This window comes from Microtus oregoni, unplaced genomic scaffold (assembly GCF_018167655.1).
Source record: "Microtus oregoni isolate MIOR12 unplaced genomic scaffold, Mior012 000049F_ref0000343, whole genome shotgun sequence".
Lineage (NCBI taxonomy): Eukaryota > Metazoa > Chordata > Mammalia > Rodentia > Cricetidae > Microtus > Microtus oregoni.
In genome coordinates, this window is record NW_024543223.1 from 1,062,585 (window position 1) to 1,081,711 (window position 19,127).

At 39.2% G+C, this 19,127-nt stretch overlaps 1 protein-coding gene across 4 annotated transcripts in view; it reads left to right on the forward strand.

Moving 5' to 3' along the window:
- LOC121436399 (myotubularin-related protein 3) overlaps positions 1 to 19,127 on the forward strand; it is a 114,862-nt gene that overhangs the window by 71,822 nt on the left and 23,913 nt on the right. For all 4 annotated transcript variants that reach the window (XM_041636239.1, XM_041636240.1, XM_041636241.1 and 1 more), the window contains exons 8-9: positions 14,335 to 14,431; positions 18,735 to 18,848. In XM_041636239.1, coding sequence (XP_041492173.1) covers positions 14,335 to 14,431; positions 18,735 to 18,848 — 211 coding nt within the window. The remainder of the gene's footprint in view (positions 1 to 14,334; positions 14,432 to 18,734; positions 18,849 to 19,127) is intronic.

The following is a 19,127-nucleotide window of genomic DNA, read 5'->3' on the forward strand; positions in this document are numbered from 1 at the left end:
AGTAAGATACATATCCTCCTTTCTAGGGAAAGGGAAGAAAACTGTTTGACACTTTAGTGGTTTCCTAGGCCTATATTGACTATAAGAAGGTTGTGGGGGTTATGAAACCCTAATGAAAAGAAGCTGTGAATTTTGTATATGTATTTGGTAACATTCATATTAAAATGGTATTTGAGTAGACTTTGAACCACATAAGCCTTGGACATTTTTGTGAAAGTGCTTAATTTCTCATTTTATTCTTTTACTTTTCACCTGATCTTTTATTAAAATGATATATTTAATATTATATTAAAATTAAAGTGTATGTAAGATGTGTATGATGTGCTAGGAATTGAAGTCTAGATCTTACATATATTAAGACAATTATTTGTAGTGTCAATGTGTGTGCGCAGGTGCGTGTGTGTAGATGGTAGATACACATACGTGTGGAGACCAGAGGTTGATACTGGGTGTCTTCCTCTATGACTATACACCTTATTTTTTGAGATAGGGTAAAGCTCACTGAGTCAATCAAATTAACTGGCCAACAAGCTCTAGCAAAACCTTTGTTTTCATCTCTCTAGAGTTTAGATGATAGGCATGTACCACTGTGCCCTGCTTTTTACATGGGTGTTAGAGATTCAAACTCAGGTCCTCCTGCTTGCTCAGCAAACTCTTTACTTTGTCATCTCCCCAGCCATTGCCCTGTCATCATTTTTTTTTTTAAAATTGTGTGTGTGTGTGTGGCTTTTGCTCGGTGTACCTTTAATCCCAGCACTCAGGAGGCAGATCTCTGCTGAGTCCAAGGCCACATACATGGTCTACATGACAAGGTCTACTGTGAGACCAGATAGCCAGTCCCACATAGTAAGATCCTATATCAAATTTGAAAAAAAAGAAAAAGCCACATTTTTTAAAAGTTTTTTTTAATGGTAAAGTTACAGTGAAATGCACAATTCTTATATTTACATTTGCTGAGTTTTAACCGTTGTGTATTATTTCAGTTTTTATTTCTCTGTTGTCTCCTAAAATAGTAACTTAGAAGTGAGCTTGTTGCACCTCATTGTTTGTGACACTAATTCTAAGAGACCTTCTTTGACTTGGAGTTGCCTGCGTTTTGCTTGTAAGGCTTGCTTGTCTTTTACCTGTTACTTCACAACACACTTTTAAAAGAGGACCTTATCCATTGCTGGTGGGAATGCAAACTTGTATAACCACTTTGGAAATCAGTATGTTGGTTTCTCAGAAAATTGGGAATCAGCCTACCTAAGGATCCAGCAATACCACTCTTGGACATATACCCAAAAGATGCTCAATCATACTACAAAGACATATGTTCCACTATGTTCATAGCAGCATTATTTGTAATAGCCAGAACCTGGAAACAACCTAGATGCCCCTCAACCAAAGAATAGATAAAGAAAATAGAACACATTTTCACATTAGAGTACTCTCAGTGGCAAAAAACAATGACATCTTGAATTGTGCATGCAAATGTATGGAACTAGAAAATACCATCCTGAGTGAGGTAACCCAGACCCAAAAAGATGAATATGGGTATATACTCACTCATAAGTGGATACTAGCTATAAGCAATGGATATTAGGGCTATAGTTGATGATCCTAGAGAAGCTAAGTAACAAGGCAAACCTTTAAGAAAAACATATGTAGATCCACCTGGAAAGTCGAAATAGATAAGATCACATGGCAAAATTGGGAATATAGGGGTGGGGGCAGAAGGGTGGGGGAAGTGGAAGAAGGACGGAAAAGGGGAGGGACAAGGAGAACTTGAGGGAATGGGATAGTCGAGATGGAGAAAGGACAGAGATGAGAGCAAGGAAAGAGATACCTTGATTGAGGGAGTCATTATGGGGTTAGCAAGAAACCTGGTTCTAGAGAAATTCCAAGGAATCCACAAGGATGACCCCAGCTAAGACCCTAAGCAATAAAGGAGATGGTGCCCAAATTGGCCTTGCCCTGTAGTTAGACTGATGGATATCTTAAATATCACCATAGAACCTTCATCCAGAAACTGATGGAGACAGAGGCAGAGACCCACAGTGAAGCACTGGACTGAGCTCCCAAAGTGCAGTTGAAGAGTGGGAAAAATGAGAAATTGAGCAAAGTGGTCAAGACCATGATGGGTTCACCCACTGAAACAGTTTACCTGAGCTAATGGGAGCTCTCTAACTCCAACTGGACTGGGAAGGAACAAGCATAGGACCAAATTAGTCCCTCTGAATGTGGTTGACAGTTGCATGGCTGGGACAGAATCACTGGCAGTGGTACCAGAATTTATCCTTACTGCTTGTACTGGCTTTTTGGGAACCTATTCTCTTTGTATGGATAGCTTTCTCAGCCTAGATATAGTAGAGAGGGCCTTGCACCTTCCCCAAAGCAATATGTCTTACTCTGAGGAATGGATGGGGAGGGAGGAAGTGGAGGGAATGGGAGGAAGGGAGGGAGTGGGAACTTGGATTAGGTATGTGTAATGAAATTTAAATTTTTTTATAATAAAAATTAAAAGAAGTAACATGATTTATTGTTCAGAGGAACTATATTCATACAACAATTATTTCTAAAAGTATAAATAAAGATTGATCATTAGCACTAAAAAAAAAGATGCACAGTTCACATTGATGTTAACCTGTTAACCACTTACATGGAATTTTACTGACATTAGAGAAAGAGAGTGGGAGAAAGAATATGTTTGGATTTTTTCTTTTACTGTATTTACTATGTAATACACAGAGAAAACTTGTATTTGAGTAAAAAAAAAATACTCTGGTAGCATTTTTCATTCCAGCTATCCTGGTTATAGTGCTTTCCCAATAGTGTTGAATGTTGGTGGCCACAGCTTACTCACAAAATAGGAATATTCCAGACAGCCATATTTTTATGTCATCTCAAGGATGAAACAACGTGAGACATTTCAGAGTGATGCCTTTGTATAGTCTTCCCCAGAACATGAAACCATAAGTATAGATGTCGAGGTACAGAAGTTGGTTTAGTCTTTTAGTCATACATAGAGTGGTTCCTGACTTCTTTCCTTCTAAGTACTGAGTGTATCAGCAGGCAGGGTACTGGGATGTCTTAGTATTTGTGTAATTTTAGTATTTGGCTGTTGAGCGTGTCATAGTGGAACCAGCCACATTGCAGCCAGTGCTCTAGGACTTACTCAGCCTTGGAAGAGGTCTTAACATTGTTAAGGATTCATTTGCAAAACTTGGAAGTCCTTGTTTTGTTTTTGTTTTTTTTTTTTTTTGTTTTTCGAGACAGGGTTTCTCTGTGGCTTTGGAGCCTGTCCTGGAACTCCCTTTGTAGACCAGGCTGGCCTCGAACTCACAGAGATCCGCCTGCCTCTGCCTCCCGAGTGCTGGGATTAAAGGCGTGCGCCACCACCGCCCGGCTTGGAAGTCCTTGTTAAATCTTGACTCTACTTTAACCACAATTCAGGCAACAGTGTACTCAGAACTGTCACCTTCACTGTCATATCCTCAGCTTCAACAATAGTTACAGTTTTCATTGCTATGACAAAATTCCTGACAAAAGGTGCTTTAACAATGAATGGAAAGGTTTATTCCTGCTCATAGTCCATGATACTTCATCATGGTGAGGAAGTCATGTCTTAGTCACTGTTCTATTGCTGTGAAGAGACACGCTGACCAAGGTAGTTCTTATAAAAGAAGGCATTTAATTGGGGATTGCTTATAGTTTCAGTGGTTAGTCCTTTATCATCATGGTGGGGAGCATGGCAGCAGGGAGGTAGGCTTGGTGCTAGAGAAGTGACTGAGAGCTACATCTCGAGTAGGAATTATCTCAGTCAGATTGGACCTGGCATGGGCCTTTAAACCTCACAGCTCAACCCCATTGACACACTTCCTTTATCAAGGCCACACTTCCTAATCCTTCTAATCCTTCCAAAGAGTTCTTCTTCCTGGTAATTAAGCATTCAAATATATGAGCCTGTGTGGGTCATTCTTATTCAAACCACCACACATGGCAACAGGAACTTGGGCCAGCTGCATATATTGTGTCTGTGGTCAGACCACTTTCTCCTTTTTTATTTAATTCAGGGCCCTTGCCCAGGGAATGTACTGCCAGAATAGGCATGTCTTATTTCACTTAACCAATGTATGTCATTCCTTACAGGTATGCTTAAAGACTTAATTCCGAAGTGGCTCTAGAGCTCATCAGGTTGATGGTTGATATTAACCACCACAGTTTCCATTCTCTGTCATAGTCAGCTTGTTGGTGCTGCCTCTGTGGTAGAAATCAGGCTTAAATTCAAACTAGAGTGACAGATGACTGATCATCTATTACGTTAATAGTGCCATGTCTACTCTCTGACCTCTGGTAAGAAGTGCCCATCACTTACATTACATCTTGTTTATCTGTAGGTAACATGGGCTTGGATCCTACACTACTGTTAGGTTGACTGTCTTCAGGCATTGGACAGAGCCCAAGAAATGTGTACTTCAAGGATTTTCTGGAACCTTGATACATAGAAAAAATGATTTTTCCCCATCACTTAGAAATCTGAAAGGGGTATCTTTTAACCTCTCTGACTTGTGCTAGTCTGCGTCCTTGCCTGTCAGAATCATCTGGGGAGCTAGATTTTTTTAAAAATTGCAGATTCACACTGTGGCCTATGAATAAGATTGTCTATTTGTTTTAAAAATTTATTTCCAATAAAATTAAAATGCTTGGAGTGTATAAATGTAGTTCAAGAAATATTAAAGGTTGAGAAGGTAGATTAGGGAGCAGAAGAGGCAAACAGGAAGAGTTGAAGCAGAAATAAAGAGTCATTCAAAAACCTAGCGAGATAACTCAGTAGATAGAGCATTTGCCACACTAAGTTGACAGTCTGAATTCAATTCCTGGAACCCAAGTAAAAGTAGAAGGAGAGAACCAGTTCCTCAAAGTTACGGGTATACATGCAATGGTACATATGTGTGTTCACACATATACATCACACCCACAGTAACGAATAAATAAATAAAATTTAAGTGAAGTAAGTTGGGATATTACAGTATGCCTAATGTTTTATCAGTGTAGACATTGGAATTTTTGGATGGAAATTTAAGGAGAATCCAGCTCTAGATGTATTTGTATTTACTTTTCTGGCTTAAAAAACACAGATGTGGGCTTGAGAGATGGGGACTGGTGAGTGAGATAGCTCAGCTGGTAAGAGCATTTGCTGTGCAGCCCAATGACCTGAGTTTAATCACTAGAGCCTATAGACTGTCTCCTGAAAATTATCCTCTGATTTCCACGTGAACATTGAGGCAAATGTGTACCTCTCAAATTCACACAAATACGTGTAAAATTTTTAGTAAATAGACAAAATTTCATTGTGTAGATAACATTTTTTTTATTGATTCATCTATTGTTAGACATTTAGGCTTGTTCAAGTTTCTTAGCTATTATAACTAGCATAACAATAAATATGGGCGTACAGATAACTTTTTGGTAGTTGACCTAAGAGTCCTTTGGGTTACTGGCCAAGAATAGCACACACTTTTAATCCCAGCACTTGGAGGAAAAAGCAGGGAGATCTTGGTGAGTTTGAGGCCACTTTAGTCTCTGGGACAGCCAGAGCTGTTACACAGAGAAACCCTGTCTCAAAAAATAAAAAGTCCTTTGGGTATATATAGTAGTGAGTTTTTGAGAAACCTTCCTATTACTTTATATAGTGAGCTTACTGGTTTATATTCCTACCAGAAATATATAGGGCTCTTCTTCTCTTTCTATATTCTTGGCCAGTGTTTGTTGTTATTGGTTTCTTGGCAATAACCATTCTAACTAGGGTGAGATGAAAGCTCAAAGCAGTTTTAATTAGCATTTCTCTGATAGCTGGGCATATTGAACGCTTTTTCAAATATTTATTGGCTATTTGTTTTTCTTCATTTGAGAACTACCTGTTCACTTCATCATATCATTTATTGATTGATTGATTTGTTTTTATTTTGTTCTTTTTGTGTGTGTGTTTAATTTTTTTCTCTAGGTATGTATGTTTGTATGTATGTTGTATCCTTTGTCTAATATGTAGTGGGCAAAGATGTTTCAGCTTTGTGATCCATCTCTTCACTATAGAGATTGTTTTCTTTGCTGTGTGTGTAAGCATTTACTTTTCATAGGAACACATTTATTAATTCTTAGGGTTTTTTTCCTTGAATTATTGAGGTCTTGTTCAGGAGGTAGTTTCCTATATCTTGAGGGTGTGTGGTACACACTTGTAATCCCAGCTCTTGGAAAGTATAGATAAACATTATGGCTGGACTTCCTTTGAATTTCCATCTTTGTTTTCTTCCTCTAGCATTCCAAAGATCCAGGTCTTACAATAAGACCTTTGAATTTACTTTTATTTTTTATTTTGTACATGGTGGGTGACAGGATTCCAGTTTGATTTTTCTACATGTAGAAATCCAGCTTTCACAGCATTATTAAGTTGTCTGTCTCTCCAAGTATAATTTGATACCTTTCTCAAAAGGCTGTATCTGTGTCAATTTATTTCTAACTCTTTGGTCTACATATCTCATTTTGTGTGTCAGTACATATGGTTTGTGTTGCTGTAGCTCTGTAGTATAATCAGGTTTGGGAGACTAATAGCATTTCTTTCTGCATAAGGTTGTTTTGGGCTATTTAGGGTCTTATGCTTCACACAAAAGTTAGGGTTGTATTTGTAGTTTTATGAAGAATGTAATTGAAATTTTGATGTAGATGCATTGCAACTAGTAGGCCGGTTTTACAATATTAATTCTGCATATCAGTGAGCACAGGAAGTTTTTTCTTCTTCTAATGACTTCTTCAATTTCTTTATGTCATAAAGCTTTCATTGTGGAGGTCTTTACCTTTTTGGTAAGGTTCATTAATTCATTCATTCATTTATTGAAGCTATTGTGAATGGAATTTTTTGGCATACAGAAATGTTACTAATTTTTTTATATGTTGATTTTTTTTCTGTTCCACTCCCTTGCTGGAATAGTTTATTAGGTCCAAGACTTTTCTGGTGATTGTTTGTTCATTCATTCATTCAATCTGAGGCACGGTTTCATGTAGCCCAAGCTAGCCTCATACTCACCACACAGGAAGAACTACCTTGATCTTGAACTCCTGATCCTCCTGTCTCTACCTACCTCCGAAGAGCTGGTATTACAAGTGCATACCACACACCTTGCTTTGAGGTTGCCTTTAGGGTTTCTAAATTATGACATCTGTAAAATCCTTACTTTCTTATTTGTATCTCTTTTATTGTTTTTTTCTTATTTTGCTCTTGTAGCTAAGTCTTGAAGTACTATATTGAATAAGACCCTCATTCCTCATTTTAGAGGAAATGCCACTTTGCTTCTATTTGATCTGATATATTAAAATTAGTTATGAAGGGCCGGTGAGATGGCTCACCAAGTAAAGGAGCTTACTGCTAAGCCCGATGATCTGAGATCCATCTCTAGTACTATTGGATCTTGGGAATGGAGCACATGCCATCAGACTAGGCGGCAAGCTTCTCTACCTGGTGAGCTGTTTCACTGGCCCTTTCATTTCTAATTCTATTAATTTGGTCTTCTCTCCCTCTTTTGGCAACAAGCAAGCTTTTTGTTTGATTTATGTATTGCTCTTTTTTAAAAAAATATTTATTTATTATGTATACAATATTCTGTCTGTGTGTATGTCTGCAGGCCAGAAGAGGGCACCAGACTTCATTACAGATGGTTGTGAGCCACCATGTGGTTGCTGGGAATTGAACTCAGGACCTTTGGAAGAGCAGGCAATGCTCTTAACCACTGAGCCATCTCTCCAGCCCTATGTATTGCTCTTTTATTCTTCATTTTGTTAATTTCTGCCTTGTTCTTTATTATTTCTTGCCAGCCAGTTTTTGAGTTTGACTTGCCCTTATTTTGTAAGTCCTTGGAGGTGCATCATTAGGTTATTTATTGAGATCTCTGATTTTTAAGTTTTTATTCACTTTCTTATGCATATGTGTATCTACATGTTTGGGAGTGAGCGTGCGTGTGGTGGTTGGAGAACAACTGAGTGTTGATCCTCACCTTCCACCATGTTGTTTGATGTGCTGTGTATTCCAAGCTAGCTGGCTCATTAGTTTCTGGGTGATCCTCTTATCTATACTTCCCACCTCTTTTCTGTGAATGCTGGGATTCCTGGTATGTGCAACTGTGTACGGCTTTTTACAGGGGTTCCTGGAATCTGAGCTCAGGTCGTCAAGCTTGCATGGGAAATACTTTTACTACCACTGAACCATCTGTTCAGCACTTAAAAATATTTCAGTTATCTTAAAGAAATATGTATTGGACCATCTAGATGGTTAAGTAGGTAAACATACATGCTACCAAGCCTGGTGACTTGAGTTCGATCCCCAGGACTTACCCGGTGGAAGTAGAGAACTGACTCCTGAAAGTTATCCTCTGACTTCTATGCATGTATTGTGGTATGCACACCCAGCCCGTATAAATAAATATATAACATCCAAAAAATTTAAAGCATTCATTTTTATATATGTTTGTATTGTCTTTACTATGTTTGTGTGACATGACTGTGGTTTCATTTTTTTGTTTTGTTTTGTTTTGTTGTCTTTGAGATAGGGTTTCTCAATAACTGTGGAGCCAGTCCTGTAACTCACTCTGTAGACTAGACTGGCCTCAAACTCACAGAGATTGCCTGCCTCTGCCTCTGCCTCTCGAGTGCTGGGATTAAAGGTGTGCACTACCACTGCCCGCCTGGCAAGTGTGGTTTTTTAATGTCTACAAATAGCGCTTTTTTTTTTTTTTTTGGTTTTTTCGAGACAGGGTTTCTCTGTGGCTTTGGAGCCTGTCCTGGAACTAGCTCTGTAGACCAGGCTGGTTTCGAACTCACAGAGATCCGCCTGCCTCTGCCTCCTGAGTGCTGGGATTAAAGGCGTGCGCCACCATCGCCCAGCTAAATAGGTTTTTTAAAAGAAATTAAATACTCAAGCTATAAGCTTTCCACTTTTCACTAGGATGTGATCTATTTCAGAGGTGGTTCCAGGGACTACTGGAAGAATGTATATTCTGTATATTTTGTAGAAGCCTATTATATTCATTTGATCTATGATGTAGTTTAATTCTGAAGTTTTCTTTGTGAATTTTTATTTTGATGACATGTCTAAAGATGAATGTGGGGTATAGAAGTCATCCACAATTACTGTGGAACTATGTGACCTTTTGTGTTCATTAATGTTTGTTTTATGAAATTGGAAGCCCCAACATTTGATGCATATGCCTTTACAGCTGTTATATCTTCTCAATAAATTGTTCTCTATTAATATATGGGCCTTTTATATCTTTATCTTAGGTTTGACTGTGTCCCAGTATTTATCACTGTTATGTTCACTTGTTTGTTTGTTTTTGCGATAGTGTGTCACTGTATAGCTCTGGCTGGTCTGGAATTGTATGTCGATTAGGTTAACTTTGAATTTATGATTATTGGGGTTAAAGTGTGCACCACCATACCTGACTAATTATTTTTATTAATGCTTTAATATGGTTTTTTCTTGTCTTTGGCCTCCACCCCTGAGAATGTTCTGCATGGGTGGTCTGTTGGTGATGCTTTCCACTGTTTTTATTTTTTTTAAAATCTGATTTACCAAGTTCTTTATTTTTAACATTTTTTTTATAAAACACCAATTTTGCTGAAATTTTCTTCCATGTTGTTTTATCATCCATGTTACTGATTTTTTTTCATTCACTGCTTTGTCTGTTTCTTGCTGACTTTTTTCTTTAGTTGCTGGTTGCATGTTCTTTGAGAACACCAATTATTTCACCAATAAACTTGGATTTTTCATCTGGCAGTGCCTTGATTTCAGCAGTCGGGGAGTTAAAATGCTCTGACCTTTCATGTTTCTTCTGTTCCTAGATTGCGATTTGTGAATCTGCTAGTTCGGGTGTTGCTTCTGTTTTTTATTTGAAGGTATTCTTAGTGAGAAGCTTAATCTTGGGGCCTTCCTCCCACTGAGGAAGGGAAAAATAAGCCTTCTGATGGCAATGTCAGACCGTACTTGACAGAGAACCCATTTGATCCAAGCCTGATTAAAGCTCACTCCTACATTAGAAGAGGCTGTGGGGCAGAGAGTGGTGAAACTAATATAGAATGTGCTGCGAGGGCAAACTGGAGTAGTGAGTGGACGAGTTATAGGAGACAGGGGAAGTTAACATACAGAAAAAGACAAGTGGGGAAGTTATGGAAGGGAAAATGAAAATGATAACCTATTTGTGATTTTTTTTTTTAATTAGATAAATGAGGAGGCTGGAGTGATGGTGCTATGTTTAAAGCACACACTTGTTGCTCTTGCAGAAGACTCAAGTTTGGTTCCTAGTACTCATCTAAGTTCCTAGGCTCACAATCCTCTGTAACTCCAATGCCAGGGGATCTGACTCCTTCTACTGTCTTCTGAGGGCACCAGGCAAATATGTGATGTACATATATACTTCAGGAAACAACCACACATATAAAATAAAACATATAAATCTAAAGTTTTTAATTAGATAATGTAAAAATAGGAATAATAATTAAAACAAAAGGGCCAGTGAGATGGCTGAGCAGGTAAAAGTCCTGGCTGCTTAAGTACTGAGTTTGCTCTCCAGTACTCAAGATGGGAGAAGAGAACTGATCCCCACAAGTTGTCCTCTGCACATGCATGCATGAGCCTGCATTTATACAATGCAATAATAGTGAGAATAAGAAGATAAATAGAAAACATGGTTTTTGTTTGTTTTTTAAATTAAAAGCTAACAAGATAGCTGGGCATGATGGAGCATGCTTATCATTCTATTACTGGGGAGGCAGAGGTGTGAGGATAAGCCTTAGAATCAACTAAGGCTTTGTGACATCCTGTCTCCAAAAACCATTAAAATAAAGTCAAAATACTATTTAAAATATCATAGGAAGAAAGATAATAAGAAATATAAAAGGAAAAACCAAGTAAGGAAAGGATAATAGTATGCTAGATTAAGTTATGAAGAATAAGAATTAAAGACCTAAAAGTTGGAGCTTCAGTGATGGCTCAGCAGTTAAGATAAAAGCAATGGCTGCTCTTCCTGAGGACGAGGGTCTGATTCCCAGCTCTTACATGGTAGCTCACAACCATCTGTGACTCCAGTTCCAGCGGATTTTATGCCTTCTTCTGTCCTCCATGGGCACCAGCATGCAAGTGATACACAGACATTCATGCAGATAAAACATCCATACTATTTTTAAAATAAATAAAAACTTTTTAAAAGTGTTAGAAGTGAAAATATTACCACAAAAATACTATAAAGGAAATGGAGGAATGAAAGGAAAAGCTGACATGTTAGCAGCTTCAGATGGCAGACTGCCAGTATGCATGGTGAGGAAGGGAAAGGTTAGCTGTACCTGTTGATTCTTACTCTTTCAGATTTATGCTGATTTGAGCCTGTATCTAATGTCTACTCTAACTATCTTCATTTTTATAGCTTCTCTTGTTTGTGTACCAAAAACTTCTGATGGCCACACTTATCTTTGTGGTTGGTGGGCTAGACAGATTTCTTATACCCCTGTAGACTTCCCTTGTGTCCTAGCTAGAGAGTGGAGAGTGGGAGAAGCATCCACGGCATTCAGATCTGCACGGGTGAAGGGCCTGTTTCCACGCTTTCTAACCCCCTGAGTATTGATCATTGGAACTGCAGAGTTTTCAGACTCCAGAGCCTGATCTACCTACAGACCTCAAGCTCAAGTCTGTCTAACTCTAGAGTTAGTGTCAGTTAATGAGATCTGCTCCTGGCCACAACTGCCTCTCAAGCCGTAGATCCCTTTGGCTGTGGCAGGTTAAACACCTGCCCTGTGGCCGTTTTCTGTTCTAGGTCTCCAGCATAGCTCAGTTTTAAACAATAGATTATCTGCCAAGATGGTGCCCAGAAGCCAGTGGTTATTTCTTAAAATCACAGGATCCTTTTAGGATAACTGTTTATCCTAAAATCAAGGTGTTAATATAAAAGACCATTAATAAAAATGCATTCTACCTCTGTAAAACCTAAAAGTATATCAGGAGAAGGGACAACACCTTTCTCTTTTAAAGATGTATGTATGTATGCATGTATTTTATGTATGTGGGTGTTTTGTTTGCATATAGGTCTGCACACCAGAAGAGGGTATTAGATACCATTATAGACAGTTGTTAACCACCGAGTGGGTTCTGGGAATTGAGTTCAGGAACTCTGTCAGAACAGCCAGTGCTCTTAACCACTGAGCCATCTCTCCGGCTATCTCCTTTTAACAAACTTGAAAATTTCCACAATTTTACAGCTTTATATTTTAAATGAAAGGGCCAATACTCTTTACAATTTGTAGACAGATGGCACCTCAGTTCAGATAGCTTAGTACCCTATTTGAGAGTCTGTTACATCGATTCTAAAACTTTTCCAAATGGACCAGATTTAACTGTTATTCCTTCCTGCTGCTCTGAACATTATCTTTTTATAGCTCATCTTCCGGAAGCATGTGATACCTTAGCTTAAACTCAAGAAAAGTAGTTTAAATGGAACATGGTTTTACAGGGTTGGCCTTCATCCAAGCAATTGGTGTTTCCTGCTCTGAAGCTCACTCCCCAGGGAAAGCAAAGCTTTATCCTTCTCTCTAAAGCAGTCTGTTGCGTATTTTATTTGTTGTGCTTTCTTTTAGTCCGGCAAACATTTGTTTTATAGCTGGCAATGTGGGTTGTACACATTAGGAGCCCGCTTGATAATTTTGTTTAGTAAGTTATGCTTCAGAACCATGCACTTCTCTAAATGGGAAGCCTTTTAAGTGTAGGTCTGGCTCTGCCTTTGTTAGGGTCTTCAGGGAGAAAGGGCCACATTTATGAGAAATGTGACCGGGTTATAGCTAGGGGATGGGATGTGTTCTTACAAATGCCTAGAGTTTCTTTTAATAATGGGGTGTTCCCTTGGACTTCTGGTCACTGGCAGTTAGGATCCTGTGATCACTTGCCTGATTGCTGCAATCTCTGAAAACCAGAAGGCATTTCTTAACCTATTTGCGGTTTGACCTTATCTGAGCTGACAGAGTTACCTCCTGTGGTGTGAAGTGTGCACGTGTTTGTCTGAGGAACTAGGAGCCTTAGTAGCTCCCTTGGAACTGTGACTGTAGTGTTTCCATACATGCACTGTCTTAGCTATCTAAAAGCCAGAGAATTCCCAGGTCCTGAAACGTGACCCAGAAGGTTTAGATAAGAATTTTAGATCTATGTTACTAATCTTGCTGGTTTTAAAGACAGATTTTATTTCTTTTTATGCATACTGTCAGTTTGGGTGGGGGCGTAGGAAAGTAGTCTGTGTGGTTACAAGAAAAAACATGGGGTTTGGGACAGAGAGATGTGTCATACTAACCTCCGCCAGACCATTTGCCCTCTGAAAAATTGAGTGTAGTTAATGAGCACAGCAATACCCACAGAAAGTTCAAGCAACCCAACATTTTTTTGCAATAAGGTCTTTCTTATATAACCCCCTGGCTGCCTTAGAATTCTCATAGAGATATACTTGCCTCTGTCTGCCTCTTTTTTCTGAGTGCTGGGATTAAAGATGTGCAGTGGCTAAGATGACATATCTTTTTTTTTTTTTTTTTTTTTTTGGTTTTGGTTTTGGTTTTTGAGACAGGGTTTCTCTGTGTAGCTCTGGTTGTATTGGAACTCACTTTGTAGACCAGGCTAGTCTCAAACTCACAGGGATCTACCTGCCTCTGCCTTTTGAGTACTGGGATCAATGGCGTGCACCACCACCACTTGGCAATGACATAATTCTTCATCTAAGTTAGTCCTCTTTTCTTTCTGCTTACTTTTTCAAATAAAGCTAAATATATGTTATTTATGTATACATTCCTGCCTTTACAACAATGTAAATAGAACAGAGCAAAGTAGTAGTGGTTTTCTTTTTCTGTTTACGGAGGTTTCTGTCCTGCCTGGTTTCCTGCAATCGTTAAGTCCCAAAGAAATCACACAGAGATCTACATTAACTATAAACTGATTGGCTCATTAGCTCGGGCTTCTTGTTAACTCTTATAACTTATATTAGACCATTATTCTTGTCTATGCTAGTCACATGGCTCAGTACCTTTTTCAGCAAGGCAGTCACATCTTGCTTCTTCTGTGGATGGACAGGACTACGTCCTCTTCCCAGAATTCTCCTTTTCTCATTGACCCGCCTCTACTTCCTGTCTGGTTGTCCCGCCTATGCTTTCTGCCTGGCTACTGGCCAATCAGTGTTTATTTAAAATATAATTGACAGAATATAGACCATGGTCCCACACCATTTTTCCATTTTGAAAATTTTTATTTATTTCTTTGTTTCTGCTGTCTCTCTCTGTCTCTAGGGGAGCATGTAACGTCAAGGTTTAAGAATGAAGTGGAGCGGATGGGTTTTGATATGAACAACGCCTGGAGGATTTCCAACATCAATGAGAAATACAAGTGAGTCACATGGATATTTGTAGAGCCCCAGTTCTCAGGTGGCAGAACATTGAACGTAGGTACTTTGAAATGGAATTTAGTTTATTAGCTCAAAATTCATGTTCTTCAGAGTTCTTTTGGAATCTTTTGTTCAATATTCCTGGAGTGGGAAATGATCCTTAGTTAATAAGATCCTGGAACCTTCCTTTAACCCCTGCAGTCCTCCATTTTCCCTTCGACATGCGTGTCTAGATGATACTGTGCTTATGGTGGGCGTAGTGTTTTCATCACCACTTTGGTGCTATGTTAGAGATAGGATCGGTGATCTTAAAAGGAAGGACAGACACTCTGTGTGTGTGTGTGTGTGTGTGTGTGTGTGTGTGTGTGTGCGCATGTACATGCATCTGTGTAGGTTTGGGCGGAGGCCAGAGGCTAGCCAGTGTTAAGTGTCTTCTTTTATCACCTGTCATATTTTTTGAGATAGGGTCTCTCACTGAACCTGGAGCTTGTCACTTCAGCAAGACTAGCTAACCAACAAACTCTAAGGAACCTTCTGTCTCTACCTCCCCAGTGCTAGGATTATAAACACAAGCCACCATACCCAGCCTTTTACATGGGCCCTGGGGAAATGAACTTGGGTACTCATGATAGCACAGCAAGCACTTTCCTCCTGAAGAATAGCCCTAATCCCTCATTTCTAATCTTAATGGCAAAATTTCACAGCTTTGACTATTTAACCATTAAATACTAAATAACTATTATTAAATGTTCATCCATTACCTGTTCCCTTAAAACATGTAAATGCTTTAGAGAAAAGATGGCTAAATACTGTGATTTTTGTCAGTCTTAGTTTCTGTAAACTAACTGTCCAGGAGACTGAAATGAATCTCTTCTTATAAGTTTCTTTTCAGCACTAATCATCCTTTGATCTTTTCAGTTACCTCAAATTATAATAGTCATTTTCTTCGTCTATTTGTGCTTGGCCAATTTTAACTGAAAAACCTACCACTTACTGCAGCTCTTCATGTGGGCCTAGCCAAGAAGTTAAGAACCTGGGGTTACAAAGGTACAAGTGCTTCATTCACATGGAGCTGCTCTCAGAGGCAAACTGGAGTAGAGAAAAACCATAGGAATCTGAGGCTACATAGGCTTTGCTGAGTGGAACCCTCTTTCCCTACCCTGCAGCTGCTTACCTACAGTGACTCAGAAAGAGGGGTGGGGTCTGCTAGACAGTGCACAAACAATCACTGATTCCTATGAGTAAGTTAGTCTCCAGCACTGTGAAACAGTCATCCTACTGCCAAAGAATGAGGTCCAGGTCTAGTCTTGAACCTAAAACAAAATGAAAAGAACAAGATGAGATATTAGAGTAGTTGCCATAGTCACTGGCAAGAGCTTGAATGGAGGCACATGACTTTAATCCCAGCACTTGGGAGGCAGAGACAAAGTGGATCTATGAGTTCAAGGATAACCAGGACTGTACAGGGAAACCCTGTCTAGGAAAACATAACAAACAAACAAAAAACAAGCTTGAATGGATGTTAGGAAGTTTGTGTAGCTTTTCTCAACCACAGCCATCTTCCTGGTTCAGTGACTTTTAAACATATGATTCTTTATCTTCTGAAAATGAGAGCAGGAAAGAAAGAGCTGTAGTGTAGAGTGATCAAAACTCCTAAGTCCTAATCTTGTAATAACGCATAGGATAGAGTAAGAGAGGGTGATGAAGGTGATGGTGTGTTAGGTAGGATTTCTATTGCTGAAAACACCATGACCAAAAAGCAGCTTCAAGAGGAAGGTTGTTAAGCCGGGCGGCGGTGGCGCACGCCTTTAATCCCAGCACTCGGGAGGCAGAGGTAGGCGGATCTCTGTGAGTTTCGAGACCAGCCTGGTCTACAGAGCTAGTTCCAGGAGAGGCTCCAAAGCCACAGAGAAACCCTGTCTCGAAAAAAAAAAAAAACAAACAAACAAGAGGAAGGTTGTTTTTTTTTTTTTTTTTTTTGCTTACATTTTCATATCTCAGCCCTCATCAAATGAAGTCAGGGGGTGTTCTCAGGGTAGGAACCTGGCGACAGGAACAGAAGCAGAGGCCATGGAGAAGTACTGTTTGCTTACTAGCTTACTCTCCATGGCTTGCTCAACTGATTTCTGTACCATTCATCCAGGATCACCTTCCCAGGGGTGGCACTAGCCACAGTGGGCCCTCCCACATCAGTCATCAATCAAGTATATGCCTATGGGCCAATCCTATGGAGGAATTTTCTTAAGTTTCCTTCTTCCTACACGACTCTAGCTTGTGTCAAGTTGACATGAAAACTAGATAGCACGGATGGTTTGTGAATTCATATACCCTTTTGTTTTAATGTGTGTGTGTGTGTGTGTGTGTGTGTGTGTGAGAGAGAGAGAGAGAGAGAGAGAGAGAGAGAGAGAGAGCACAGTGAGACAGAGGGATATAGTGAGAGACTACTTGTTCATTTCCTGGCCTTTAATCCCAGCCTCCCGAAATAACCACACAGAAACTGTTTTAATTAAAACACTGCTTGACCAATGATTCTAGCATTGTCCTAGCAAGTTCTTTCACATTAAATCAACCCATTTTATATTTTATCATGAGACTCGTGGCCTACCAGCAAGGTTCCACCTGGCAGCTCCATGGTTTTTTTGAATCATTTACCAATAAAAGCAACACATAGACAGAAGGACTTCCCCACCATTTCTTCTTTTCTGTTTAAATAAAAAGGAAGTTTCTAGCTTTAACATAGTAAAATTCATATAACAAAACAGGTATTAAGTAAGAATTATAGTTATAGCATTTATATTTACTTTATCTTTTATTAATAACTAAGAAAAACTGCATTTATAACTATCTAGTCTTTAACTCCATCAAAGACTCCAGAAGGATATAATATTATCTAGTTACTCTAGAACAGAGATAGCTTGCTGCCTGGACAGCCACCCAAAGTTCTTCTGTAATGTTGGAGCATCCATCTTTAGCCTACAGGCCCATAGTATCCAGCAGACTTTTTCATGAAGCAGTAAATTTTAAAGAGTTTCGCCTATATTGACAGTTTGTCAGTCACTTTCTTCTGTGCCTTTCATGAAGCAGGAACCCCCAAAGGACTGTCTCACCTTCGTTAGGCAACTTTAGCAGTCATTTTTTTTTTGTGGGTCCTGTATGTCCAGTTCATACAGCATATAACTTCAAGAAGTCCAGGCAAGAGCAGTTTTTTGCCCAAATGACTAGCAAACTCCATAAGGAGCCTTTTTGATGTCCATCTTCCTCTTGAGTTAATTGTGCTGTCAGGAGCAGATGTGTCTCATTGTAATGAAAAATTTTAAGTTACTAAAACATTTTAAATGCCATATTCTGTAGTTTTTGAAGAATGCCTATCCATCTGAAATATATCTCTGTACAGCTAGAAAATTTAACTAACATGACTATAAGCTTGACTATAGATGATTATCTATTAACCTATATTTTTAAGTATACATTACATTTTAAAATGAACTGCACAAACACGCTACCTTAATCAAGAGTGTGGGGGGGGGTAGAGCAAGCAAGAGACAGCATGTTTATAGAGAGAGTATATATTTTCTTCTGAGGTGTGTTTTATAGAAATTATAATTAATAGCTTATTCACATTACAAATTTAGCTCATTGGGATCAGTTCTGGGTATTGTATCTATATATTGCTTGGCTGCACTTGTTACTTACATTAGGACTTCCTGGTTCAAACCAGAGATTGAGTAACTTAATCTGAGGAGGTCTCTAGAAGTCTGAAGTGGTAGGCATTGTCCTCTTCATGCTTCCTTTGACAAGAGCCTGGAAAACTGAAGCTAAGGGAAGTGACATAGACGCTTTCTTCCTGCAACTTAAGTGGCTTTTCCCGTAGTTAAAAATAAGATACACACACAAACACACACATTAATTATAACAAAATTATCATGGAGAGTCTCATTGTTTTATTGCTAGATTTATCAGATTACAAAAGGTAGAATCAGATTGAACCATCAAAGGTAATGTGTATAAAATATAAGCAAAATAATGGCTTCTCATTCAGTTAAGGAGACTAAAAACTCAAATAATGCCCCTTCAGTTTCTCTTCTGTTACTTTTTTCTCTCCTGTGCTAGAGAATAAATACAGATCCTTGAACATGCTAAGCAGGCACCCTCATTGCCCATTTAGCTGGCTCTGCAGTGGCATGAACAGTGATCCTGTACTGGCTTCTATAGTTTCCTTCTGCATCTCTCTCTCAGTCCCCCATATTAATATCACTCCTTTCTCCCCCTCCTTTCTTCTCACCACCATCCTCTTCTATCCAACAGATTGTGTGGTAGTTATCCACAAGAGCTCATAGTACCTGCCTGGATCACTGACAAAGAACTAGAAAGCGTGGCAGGCTTCCGATCCTGGAAGCGCATCCCTGCTGTTATCTACAGGTAAGTAAGCCAGACCAGTCCCAGTTAGGCTGGTAGTACTGCCCCAGCACCTGTTGCTCACTGACTCTACAGCTGCTAACCTGACAAGTGACAGGTGAGGTTGGGTTCAGAGACAATCCCTGGCAAGTCCATGCTTCCTTATTGCTGAAGCTGTGCCTGCAGAAAGAAATATACCAACACCCATTGTGTCCAGAACACTAGCTGGTGGTGTGAGTAGACACTGAGGATCATTTTGGTAGAAAAGTGTCTGGGCCAGAGTTAGAAACAGGTGGATCTCTG